The following is a 12,394-nucleotide window of genomic DNA, read 5'->3' as shown; positions in this document are numbered from 1 at the left end:
CCTTAGCGCCTCAGGAGACACAGCCGGAGCTGGGAGCCCAGTGCGCAGCGATCCCCGCACCGGGGGGGGCCAGGCGGGGCTCTCTCCAGAGCCTGAATCGTTCCTGGGACTCCCCGCTAGCTGGGGCTGAACATGCCTCGTATGCAGCGCTCCCAGCCCTGCGGGCCCACGCGGGGGAGAGCACAGGGCGGGCAACCAGCTCAGACTCCGTATGGCTGCCTTGGGGCGCGCCCGGGATCTGGACTTCCCTGGGTCCAGGGTGTTTCCTGATCTGTGCAGTGGGGCAGGGGTGGAGTCGGGGCGGGGCCGGAGCAGAGGGGGGTCAAGCACCCACTGGCACAAGCAGAAGTCAGCGCCTATGGAAGCCTCAGGTTTCCCCTGAGCGAAGGCCTAGCTGGACGTGGTTCCTCCTAGCCCCAAGCGCTGTTCCATGGCTTGTGTCCTCCTCCCATCCAGGACCCGCTGAGCACGCTGGAGAGAGACCTGGCCTTGCAGCTGCAGATTGCCGCAGCCACGCATCGCCTCTACCGGGAAGAGAACATCAGCAAGCACATCAAGAAGCGGCGGAAGAACATGGTGCTGAAGGAGGAGAAGAAGCTGAAGGAGCTGGAGAATGCCCTCAATGAGTGCCGCTTGAGGGCAACGCAGGAGCCCAGGCCCAGCCCCATGGCCCTCGGGGGTGAGCTGCGTGTGCAGGCCAGATCTTGGCCGACTGCTCCATCAAGGCCTGCCTAGTGCGAGAGAGAGCGGGCGTGATCCAGTGGGAGCCCCTGGCCCAGAGATCAGCTGCCTCTGGCTTGCCTGGCTCCAAGGAGCAAAGGGCCTTGTTTGTAGCCTTGGCGTGACTGGGACTGGCACTGGGTGGCTCAGCCCCTGTGAGGGTTTGTCCTGCCCCAACGGTTGGCACGTTAACTGTGCCGCGGGACGTGTCGGCCGGGGGGTAGGTGGTAACGCCCATGACTCCTTGGTAGAGCTGTACAGGGATGGCCAGCACTGCCCCGATCACCGAGACTGGTGTCCGCTGGGTTATTGCTATAGCTTCGCACTCCGGCAGGGTCTCCTGTAGCCCCAGAGAGGGTCTCACTGGTCCGCCAGGGCCCGTCTCCCAGCTCTGTAAATGTTCGGTAATGGCTGTTGCTGAGGAAGGAGAGGGCAGGGCCCCCGAGCTCAGCTGCTCTTGGAGGTACGTGACTGGGGGCAAGCTCTCCCTGGCTCCTCTGCTGATGAAGTTAAACCCTTGAGCAGGAGATGAAGCTACATATGTCTCAGCTCCCCAGTGAACAGCTGGAGGTTATGGAGCTTTCCCAGGGCTCCTGCAGCAGCCTGTTCCAGAGGTCTCCTCTTCCAGCTAAAAGCACCTAGCTTTGCTTTCCTCCTGCTGTGCCTGAAAGAGGGGAATCAGACCAGTTACTCCTGAGTGACACCAGTGCAAGTGGGAGAAGAATCAGGCCCACCAACTTGCCCGAGTGGTCATCCGCGGCAGCACCCTGAACTGCCCGCCCCAGTCTGGCTTCACTTGCCTTCCTGGACTCCGTTTCTCAAACTGCTGCTGTCTCTCCTGCATGCTTCTGTTTGTCCCCTCCCCAGAGCTCCCGCTGCACTCCCCCACCTCAGGGCTGTGGCAGGCAGGGCAGGAGGTGTTTCCATAGATCATGTGTTCATGCAGAAATGCTGATTTGTGCCAAGCGAAGCCGTACGTGGAGTCCTTTTGGAGTCAGCGAATCTCCTGACTCAGAAAAACGTGTGCGCGGGGGGGGGAATATTTCAAAATTGTTGAAGTGGTTTGTTGTGATATTTTCAAAATGAAAAATTCCAGTTTTCCAATTCCAAAAGACTTTTGGTTTCAAAATTGAAGCTCATTAGACAAAACAAAGATTTTAAAAAGAGACACAAGTGGAAACTGAAATGAAATGTTTCAAAATGATTAAAATGAAAACAGAATCTTCTGAGTCACTCGAACCAAAACTGTTGCAGTTTTTGGTTAACTAATATTTTCAAGAGTTTGACTTTTTGTCCCAATTCAGAATGGGAACACTTTCAAACTCCTGAAAGTTTTGGAGGGCTGAGACATCATGTTGCCTCCAGCTCTAGCTGTGAGCAGCGCGAAGGAGAGCAGAAGAATTCAGAATAATATTTTGCCTTTTTACAGGGCCTTTCAGCTGAGGCCCTCAAAGCTCTTTTCAGACATTAATTAATGAAAGCATCCCAACAGCCCTGAGGCAGGTAGGGGATATCCAGGGCAATTCCAATCCTTGTCAAAATGCAGCCTACTCTGAAGTGGAGCCCAGGGGCTGTTAAACAGCTGAAAGCATCCATGTAGAACAGGCAGTTAGGATTGTCCCGTTGAAAGCTCAGGGATTTGGGCGGGCTGGTGGAACTTGGCCTGTGGTGCAGGTGAAGGGGAACCTCTGAGCCACGTCTGACATTGGCTGCCTCGTCGTCTCCACCCAGGGCTCACCCGACAGACCAGAGGCACAAAGATGAGGGGACTTCCCAGGCACCATGGTCCTCTCCCCACCCAGCCCCTGAGGTGATGCAGGCAGAGTGCAGGGCAGGGAAAGGAGAGTGAAGAGGCTCTCGGTCTCCCCAAAAGGGACTGAGCATGTGTCTGGGCGTGGGGCTGCTTTCTGAGCCAGCAGGCGGGCTGGGGGCTGTGGCGGAGTGGGGGCAAGAGGCAGCGCACTCGACTTCTCTGCACGGGCCAGGGGACTCTCGCTGCTGCGTGGCCTGGGCTGAGCTCTGGGGTCTACGCTGTGTGCCCTCCCCTCTGGTACCCTGCTTTCCCCCCTCGCCCCCCGGCTGGCATCTCCCTTCCCGAGAGGGGTGGCCGGGGCGCAGCTAGCGAGACCAGGGCAGCGATGGGGGTGCCTTCACACCTGCAATGCTCATGTTCCGGTGCCCTCTGGAGGGCTCCCCGTGTCTGGGGATGGGCGAGGGGGGCTGAAACCCGCAGGAGCAGCTGCTAGGCCCAGCTCAGCAGAGAGGAGCGGGTGGGAAGCCTGTAGGGACATGCCTCCTGCATGGTGCCAGTTAACCCTTCAGGCACCAAAGTGCTCCCTGCCTCCACCGGCTTGATCCTGCCTGGGATGGTCCCACGGGTTCCACCGCAGAGGCAGCTGCATTGCAGTGGTGGGTGAGGTGGCCCCGGAGAGGTTGGAGCTCGTGGGACGACAGACAGTTTCACTGTTGCTGTGTATAGTTAACCCCAGCTCCTGGAGCCGAGGCAGAGCAGCGGGAGACCCAGCCCCGCTCGTGTAGCTGTGTTAGGGGTTTGTGCAGCGTTGCGTCTACGTGCTGCTGGAATCCCAACAATCCCTGCTGACTGAGGCCCCATGGAGAGTCAATGGGATCTGTGTTGCGGCCCCTGGCCGAGCCCAGTGAGCGTCGCTGCCCTTCCTCACCTCTGCCTCTTTCCCCATTGCTTCCCTAGAGCTGAGCTCCTCGGATGACAGCTCCCTCTCCGATGCCGTCCTGCTGGAGGAGGGTAAGGCATGAGCAGGGTTTGGATTTTCCCTTCCTGTGGGCAGGGCATGCGGGCAGGGCAGTGTCTGCACCCCGCCACGTTGGGAAAGGGGTATGAGCCCATCTGCTCCGTTCCCCCAGAGATAAGCATTTGATGTGGGGTGAGCCAGGCAGGGCTGCTGGGGGATGGGCTCTGGGCTGTGTGGGGATCTGAGCCTGGAGCTGGAGGGAAGGTGACGGGCAGACACCGTGATTCCTGCACTGCTTTCACCCCCCTCGTTCTGTTTCAGAAGAAACCCAGGCTCCGAATCATCATGCTGCCCAGCAGCTCATGGTGCCAGTCCAGCCTGGCACACCGCACAGCTCCCCGGCCCTGCCCGCCCGCTCTGCCCCTCTCCAGCAGCGTGAGGGGCTGCCACCCACGCAGGGTGAAGTCCTAGAGCTGGAGCGCTCGCCCATCCAGAACAGCCCCTGGAAGGAGACCAGCCTCGATAGGCTCTATGAGAAGCCCAAGAAGCACGCGGCTGAGCCCTGCAGCCTGCCAAGGTACAGAGCATGGGCAGCACCTCTCGCCCCATCTCTACTCTGGGGAGCCCTGCGGATCAGGGGTCTGGGGGAATAGCCATGGAGAGATGCTGTAACCACAAGGGGCATAGAAACAACTTGGCTTGTAAGGCAGGAGAACCACAGGGGAAGTGCTGGTGGGCTGTTGGTGGCCTCTTCCTTCTAAGCCGGCAGAGACCCAACCTCGCACTGGGGCGCTACAGCTGAGACTGGAAGCCAGAGCGCGGAGACCTGCAGCCATTGCAAATCCAGGGCCCCTGCCTGACGGGTGACCCCAGTGTCCTGGCCAGGTGTCCGCTGGGCCTGATGCTCTTCATGTCCTGGCCTAAGCGGCTGGGTTCTGTGCCATTGCCTGGGGCTCTGGACAGGCTAACGCGTGTCTTTGGCTCTCCCGCTCCTCTGGAGGTCACGCGCTCCCCAGCTTCCATTGCTCGGAACTCCCTGGGACACTGAGCGGGGGATCATCTTTTCCATCCGCTTTTCCTCACCCTTCTGCCCCGCTCTCCCTTCCCTCCCCTCTGGAACGTGATGCCCTGGGTGGGTCGCTGGCCACAGGAGGGAACCGGGACCCTGCGTCTCTTGTGGGAGCTACACGCCGATGCTCTGTGGGTCCCTGTAGCGGGGCAGAGTTGCTGAAGGGCAGGGCACCAATGCAGAGGTTTGGGCACTGTCCCCGTCTCCCCAGGGCCCTGGGCCACTCCGCTCCCACGGAAGGAGCCGTGCAGATGTTGCATTGGAGGGGAGGGATTACAGCTCTCCTGCACTGGTTTCTGTTCACTGTGTTTCTCCCCAGCAGCGCAGCCGGGACACCCATGCCAGCGCCTGCCCGCAGCCCAGCTGCTCAGAGGACACCTGAGATGCCCCCCTACCACTTTGTCCCCATCCGGACCTTGGCCTTGTGGAGGCAGGCTGGTTCCAGTGGGCCCCCGACCCCAGAGATGCAGGCGAGGCGAGGGCAATCTCAGTCCATGAGGTACTGCCCAGCAACGGGCTCTCTCAGCCAGCTGGGTGGCACTGGGCTCAGATGGGGCAGGAGAGGAAGAGCGGCTGTGTGGCCTAGCAGCTCTGACACTGAACGGGGAGAACAGGCTTCTAGTCCTACCTCTGTCACTGCCCTGCTGAGTGACCTGAGGCAAGTCACTTCCCAGCCTCATGCCTCAGTTTCCCCTCCCACCTATTCTCTGTTTGGTCTGTGAGCTCTTCGGGGTGGGGGCTGTCTCTGTGCAGCACAGGTGATAGTGGTTGAGGCCTCCAGGCAGTGCTGGTAGGAAATGATAAGGAGTGTGGGATAAATACAGAATGTGGGTGTGAGACGGGACCCCCAGAAGGGAGACAAATGAGAGGAGATGGGAGCAGCAAGGGAGGGACCCTGGGCCTAGCCCCAGAGTTTCTGCTCATGGAGAGCTTCTGATTTTGGTGCTACTGATCTGTCTTCCCCCGAATGCAAAGCAGGGATGTGGAACCCAATTAGCGCATCCACCCTGAGCTGCCCTCGCTCTAGCAGAATCAACTCCAGCTGGCTACCTTAGCATTGACCCTGACACCCACCACTGTTGTGTCTGGGCGCCTGCCACATAAAATCACTAGCAAGAGCCATGTCTCTAGTGGACTCCATGGAGCCTCTGGCTCTGCTCCCTTCTCAAGGTCAAAATTCTGCTGTGGAGGAGGGGGGTTGATTTGTTTTGATGTTATTAATGTCCTTGGTTAGTGTCGGTTAGTTGGGGTATGGCGGTGGAAGCGGGGGGTCAGCTAAGGGGGTGGCTGGAACTAAGGCGTGGGCAGAGCTAAGAAGTGGGCAGGATTAAGGTGGTGGGCAGGGTTAAGAAAGGAGGCAGAGCGGAGCTCGGGGTGGGCAGGGTTAAGGGTGTCTGGAAGGATTTCGGAGGTATTCTCCATTGAGGTCTGTGGGGAGGGCTGGTGTGTCTGTACATTAGAATCATAGATTCTCAGGGTTGGAAGGGACCTCAGGAGGTATCTAGTCCAACCCCCCGCTCAGAGCAGGACCAATCCCCAATTTTTGCCCCAAATGGCCCCTTCAAGGATTGAACTCACAACCCTGGGTTTAGCAGGCCAATGCTCGAATCACTGAGCTATCCTCCCCCTGCCAAAACTAACCTCCTCTGACCAAGGGAAACGTCTGCCAAAACCCAGGATCGAACTAGGGACCTTTAGATCTTCAGTCTAATGCTCTCCCAACTGAGCTATTCCAACTGGTACACGTGCCCTGTGTGTACACGGTGCTTTGGATTTCTGAGACCGCTTCTCTCAGCTTCCTTCACTTGCCCCCGGTGCTAGAATACCCCTAAATAGCTTCCCTCTGCCCGCAGGCTGGATGTGTCCCGGGACCGAGCGGAGCCCCGGGGGAGGAGCGTGTTGCCAAGGCGGCGCCCCACCTACTACACCGTCACCGTCCCCGTCCCCGACTACTGCTTCCCTTCATCCAAACCGGGCCGGGCCTCCCGCTCCATCTACCACTCCGGTTCCGAGGACAGCAGCTCGGACGTCTCCAGCACCCCGTGCACCCCGTCGGCTGGCAGCGGCAGCCCTGACGCCTTCCGGAGGCCGATGCCCCCGCCGTCCGCGGAGCCGCCCTCGCCGGAGTTCAGGGGCCCGCGCTCCGTGGGGCCCGGGGCAGCGTACTATTACCAGAGCCCCCACAGGCGGCTGCTGCCTCCCGGTTACTTCCCAGCTGTGGAGCATGTGGCTGGGCGGGAGTTCTGCCGGGGCTACCCCTTGCTGCGGGCTGGCAGCCCAGCTCCGTTCCCCTCCGAGCAGGACGTGGTGCAGCTGCACGGCCAGCGGCTGGCCCCGGCCCCCAGCAGACTCCTGCGCACCCCGTCCCTCAAGGACTACGCCCCTGGCAGCGGCAGGGCCCTCGCCAAGTCGGCCGTGTCGGAGGAGCTGAAGTCGTGGCACGAGCGCGCCAAGCTGCGGACCTTGCGGCCCCACTCGTTGGACAGGCAGGGGGCCTTCCGCGCGCGCAGCACGCCGGGCAGGGAGCTGCACGCCTCCCGCTCCGCCGGGCAGCAGCCTCAGGCAAGGACCGGCACGTGGCACGGGGTGGGTAGCGACAGCCAGGGCAGGAGGTGCTGCTGTACCGGGAAAGTGCTAGGGGAAGGGAACCAGTGACTCTTTACAGCCTGGGGCACTCGGAGAAGCTGGGGGCCCCTTACTGAGCATCACCTCTCAGTGCCCAGCAAGTAAGGGCGAGCTGGCAAAGGAATGTACCAGCCTTTCTCCTTTGCAGGCCTAGGTTCAGTCATGTCCTGGGTCATACACTGTCCTAGCATGGATCATTCCCCAGTTCACACAAACCCCATCGGCAGAGCAGGGTGTGAGGGGAGCCCAGGGCTGGGATTGCAGGGGCTGCGGGTCGGGAGTGAGGGCTTTGCTGGGAGGGCCCGTTCTGTGGGAATCCCCCGTGATCCCTTCTCAGCGAGGGCAGCTCATGCCAGCTTGGACACCCTCAAAACCCAGCATTTGGGCCCCCAGCAGCTCTCGGCTTTCGACAGCGTTTGGTCACTGCTGCTCTGGGCAGGCCCACGCCAGGGGCCCAGCACCGTCCATCAGCAGCTCCCTCCCGCTGGGCTTCTGCAAAGGGATCGGCCAGGGAGTAAAACGCTCCTCACAGAACGGCCACGCTCAGCTCAGTGTGGGTAACACGTGGCATGTGGAATGGCAGCACCACAGCCCGCGGGCCAGGCCCTCCCTGGTGTAAATCAGCATCATCGATGCCAGGGGGACGATGCAGATTGATACCAGCTGCGGCCCTGCCCTCCCCGCTCTCTAAGGTTAATGTCATATTATTGGACTCGTCTTAGCCTGCCCGTCTGGGGGGGAATTGAGTTTATTAATGTTTGAACTCGCCCCCTCCCCGTGCCACACGACCCCCAGCAGCAAGCGGGACCAGCCCTTCCCAGCAAGTTTCCCCCAGGTCCGTGCGGGCCGACCCCGGGGCTGGCGATGTGCTGGAAAGCCTCCAAGTTCAAATCTCGCCCAGCCGGGGGCATCTGAGTGTTGCTGTTTTCCCATGGCCAGTTGAATGTGCTGCTGGTCACATCCAGCTCCCAAGAGCCACGCACAGCCTGGCCCAAGTTACTCCCATGGGCAGCTGCAGAGAGGCCTTGCAGAGGGGTTCCCTGGGCAGAGCAGGGCACACTGCCCCTGGCAGTGCGTTCTGGGAAGCCCAGGCCCTTGGCGAGCACACTCAGTGCAGGAAGGGGCTCCAGAGCCCAGGTTTAGCCCATTGAGCTGTGGAACCAGCAACACTTGTCCAGCAGGCCCTTCCCTGAGCCACGTCCATTCTCCTGCCCGGGCAGCTCCCTGCCTGCAGCAGAGGGCAGTGGCCCACGCCAGGCAGGCTGGGGCTTGTGCCTGGCTTCCTCCCATCACCGCCCCCGCCAGGAACCAGAGAGCTGCTCTCTGCAGTGACACGCAGCCCGGCAGCTGTCCTCGCCCCGGGAGCGCTGCCTGGGGGAGCACGGCCCTGCACACCACATCGTCCTGCGAGCACCGCAGGGTGGGCAGCATGAGGGGTCACGTCACCCGTGAGCTTAGCAAGAGGGCCAAGGAATCCCTGGGGTAACTCCATGCACACCCAGCCCCTCTCCACCCATGCACCAAAGGCCAGGCCTGCAGCAGCTGGCCTTGTCAAAGCAGGGTGCTCTATGCTGGGGGCAGGGGCCTGGGCACCCCCAGGAGACTGGGGCTGAGCGCCTGGCTCTGCACAGGCTCCCTGTGTGACTTTGGGCCAGTCCCTTCCTCCCACGGGCCTCTGCTCCCTGTGTGCGGTGGGGAATAGTGCCAAACCCCCAGGGGTTGTGAGCGGCCGGGACGGGCTGGCTGTTGAGTCACACTCTTGCTTTGCTGGCTGGGATGGCTGCCCTGAAAGGCTTTTTCCTTCACGCCCATGCAGGTGTGTCAGATCCATGTCCTGAAGCAGTCCCCCGAGGGAGCTCCTGTGCAGGTCTACGTGCCAGAGAATGGGGAGGTCATCACTCAGGTCTAGAGCCAGCCTGGGCCTGCTGCCAAGCCCTCGCCAAGAGAGCCCTGCGCCCAGCTGGTGAGAAGCGGCGGCAGCGAGCCTGGGCGCAGGGGCTTACTCAGGAAGCCAGCTGGTTGCCCTGGACGGGGCTAGCAAGGGGGCAGGACCCCGGGTGCACCAGTCCTGACCATGTTATTTGGACACTGCCATTTGGAAGAACTGGATTCATTCTGGCATTGTTACCTTCTGAGGCGTTTCTCTTTGGACTATGGGGTGCCTCCTCCCACAAGAACTCCCCTCTGTCTGTCTATGGGTTTGCGTGGGCTGCAGCAGAGGAGGAGGGCCGGCTTAGGGCCACAACCTCCTGTGCGGCTTGGGGCTGGACTGGTTCAGCTGCTGGATATTCGCCAAGGGACAGACGTCCTTGCTTCACAGGTGTCATGCAGCTGATAAGAATAGCAGCAGTTGCCTTGTGATCATGCAAGCAGCTGCTGGGGTCATGGTACGTTGTTGATAGAGAGACACCTGCAGGGTCATGCGTTATGTGTCCTGGTTCAGGCCAGTGCCAGGGAATTGTCCTCTTGTTGATTCAGCATAGAAGCTGCTGGTTTGCCGAGCACCCCACTACCTCCGTGCAAATGGCACATTCCTGGAGAATGCAGCAAGGGCCGTCAAGATCAGAGTGTTTGGGCAACTGGGGAATGGGAGGATTTGATTGGCTATTAGTCTTGCTGCAGTCCCATAAACCATTGCAGCTCTCCCACAGGGGTACGTGCCTTGCCCCTTTCTAGGCTCTAGAGCAGTGGTTCTCAAAGCCGGTCCGCCGCTTGCTCAGGGAAAGCCCCTGGTGGGCTGGGCCGGTTTGTTTACCTGCCGCGTCCGCAGGTTCGGCCGTTCGCGGCTCCCACTGACCGCGGTTCGCTGCTCCAGGCCAATGGGGGCTGCGGGAAGGGCGGCCAGCACATCCCTGCTGTGTCTCCCTGTTCCCTGCAGCAGTCCCCTATTGCTCACTACCCTGTGGCATTTATAACTGCCCAGGTGTCTTTCTGTGTTAGGCTAGAGAAATTAACCCACTAATTACGGTAGCAGACTGAGTTTATTTTCATAGATTCATAGATACTAAGGTCAGAAGGGACCATTATGATCATCTAGTCTGACCTCCTGCACAACGGAGGCCACAGAATCTCACCCACCCACTCCTGCGAAAAGCCTCTCACCTGTGTCTGAGCTATTGAAGTCCTCAAATCGTGGTTTAAAGACTTCAAGGAGCAGAGAATCCTCCAGCAAGTGACCCGCGCCCCACGCTGCAGAGGAAGGATATACAGTGTCTGTGGCACCATTTCTTTATATTAACTTATTTGCAATAAGGTACAGTATTGGGTTCCCACCCTGTGGGTTTGTACCAAACAGCAAGGGCTCATGCTGGTCTGGATTTATTCCAAGCTCCCTTCTTTAATAAATGCTGTTGTTCTTTGGGGTCCCTTTGGTATCTGAGACTTCATTTTTGAGGCATTGAATTGAGTCTCATGAATTTCTTGGGGAAGGTGTGGTGCTGTCACTGGCTTGTTAACGCTGCCGGGTGCCTTGTGGGGCTGGGCTGAGCGGAGGAGCCAGCAGCGAGAACCCACTGTGACCCTCGGCCGGGTGCCTGCTCCAGAGCTCAGTGTTTGTCAGGAGACAGCAACGTCGCTGGGTAGTGAATGGAGCAGCTCTCCCACCTGGCATTCAGCTCAGTCCTAGGCCAGGAACCCAGCCTTCCAAAGGCCCCTCCCAGCGGGGCTGGGGCCTCCATTAGGGACTTGACTAATGCTGTTGCCATACACGCAGGGTGCCCAGGTGCTATGGTGATGGGCAGCAGGAGAAAAGCTTAAAATAGATCAGTGCCAGCCCAGCTCCTGTGCTGGGGGCGGAGGGAGTCGGAGCTGAGGTTAACCCTTAGTTCCCCAGGGACCAGCCGGAGCAGTGGGTTCTCAACCTTTTCCACCCCAGGATCCCCCATGACAGCAGCAGAATATCATGGGGCCTGGTTGCCAAATGATGAGATTTTGATGCGGGGCCAGAAGCTCCAGCCTGTCAGAAAATGTGAGCCCTCTGACTGGCTGCCTGCCCTAACTGCCCGCCTCGTGGGATAGAGCAGCCAATCAGAGCTCTCCCACCCCAGCCCCTCAGCAACCCAAAGCCGCTCTCACGGGAGGGGATGGGGGGGAGGGACCACAGAGCCCAGCAGCCCAGAGGGCTCCACTCCCTCCCCCTCCTGTGAGCAACGGGGATGGGACAGCGCTTCTCCGCCCCGCTCTCCACCACCACTTTGAGGGAATGGGGCTGAAGAGGCCCAGGAGGAGCAGAGATGAGGCTGGAGTGATGGGGACTGGGTGGGAGCTGGGCAGATCGGGGCTGGGGCTGGGGCTGAACTAAGCAGGGGCTGGGGGAACAAAAAAAGTGTCCTCTAAAAAAAACCCCTCCCTGCTTTCCAAGCAGCCAAAAGAAAGGGGGGAAAAAGTTTTTTTAATATCCTGAGGTTTGTGCTTCTGGTTCAAAATCATCCCACTGCTCTGCCACCATGTCAGGGTACAGATGTAGGGACCCGCATGAAAGACCCCCTAAGCTTATTTTTACCAGCTTAAGTTAAAAACTTCCCCAAGGCACAAATCCTTCCTTGTCCTTGGATGGGTACTTCTGCCACCACCAAGTGAGTTAGACAAAGATTCAGGAAAAGAACAACTTGGAGTTCCTGTTCCCCAAAATATCCCCCCAAGCCCCTTCACCCCCTTTCTTGGGGAGGCTTGAGAATAATATACCAACCAAATAGGTTAACAAGGTGAGCACAGACCAGCTCGTTGGGGTTTTAGGACATTAAAAACCAATCAGATTCTTAAAAACTGAACTTTATTATAAAGAAAAAATAAAAGAAGCACCTCTGTACAATCAGGATGGAATGTAATTTTACAGGGTAATCAGATTCAAAACACAGAGGATTCCCCTCTAGGCAAAACTTTAAAGTTACAAAAAAAAAAACCCAACAGGAATAAACCTCCCTCTTAGCCTGGGGAAAATTCACAAGCTAAAACAAAAGATAATCTAACGCATTTCCTTCCTATTACTTACAATTTGTAATCTTAGATGCTTAGTTCAGGTATGGATTCAGGAGATCTGTTTTCCCTGCCCTGGTTCCTCGCTGTCCCAGAGAGAACCACAAAGAGCACAAAGCAAGAACCTTCCCCCACAGATTTGAAAGTATCTTCTCCCCGTATTGGTCCTTTTGGTCAGGTGCCAACCAGGTTATTTGAGCTTCTTAACCCTTTACAGGTAAAGGAGGGATTTTATGCTACCCTTAACTATATGATTATGACACTGTCTTAACCACTGTATCTGGAAAACCATCTC

At 58.7% G+C, this 12,394-nt stretch overlaps 1 protein-coding gene and 1 non-coding gene across 8 annotated transcripts in view; one reads left to right on the top strand and one right to left on the bottom strand.

The window, feature by feature from the left end:
* Positions 1–10,481, top strand: part of INAVA (innate immunity activator) — a 36,224-nt gene extending 25,743 nt beyond the window's left edge. For 4 of the 7 annotated variants that reach the window (XM_078849793.1, XM_073320031.2, XM_078849794.1 and 1 more), the window contains 6 exons: positions 457–679; positions 3,431–3,484; positions 3,753–4,008; positions 4,820–4,999; positions 6,354–7,086; positions 8,942–10,481. In XM_078849793.1, coding sequence (XP_078705919.1) covers positions 457–679; positions 3,431–3,484; positions 3,753–4,008; positions 4,820–4,999; positions 6,354–7,086; positions 8,942–9,034 — 1,539 coding nt within the window. In that variant the 3' untranslated portion in view covers positions 9,035–10,481. The remainder of the gene's footprint in view (positions 1–456; positions 680–3,430; positions 3,485–3,752; positions 4,009–4,819; positions 5,000–6,353; positions 7,087–8,941) is intronic. The other 3 variants (XM_078849796.1, XM_078849795.1, XM_073320032.2) reach the window with 3 other exon arrangements.
* TRNAF-GAA (transfer RNA phenylalanine (anticodon GAA)) lies at positions 6,165–6,237 on the bottom strand. The gene has a single exon. It is a non-coding gene; the product is annotated as a tRNA-Phe (tRNA).
* Positions 10,482–12,394: the final 1,913 nt, after the last annotated feature.

Source organism: Lepidochelys kempii, chromosome 21 (assembly GCF_965140285.1).
Source record: "Lepidochelys kempii isolate rLepKem1 chromosome 21, rLepKem1.hap1, whole genome shotgun sequence".
Classification (NCBI taxonomy): Eukaryota; Metazoa; Chordata; order Testudines; family Cheloniidae; genus Lepidochelys; species Lepidochelys kempii.
The sequence above is the reverse complement of the archived record's forward strand: the minus strand, read 5'-3'. Positions and strand labels throughout refer to the sequence as shown.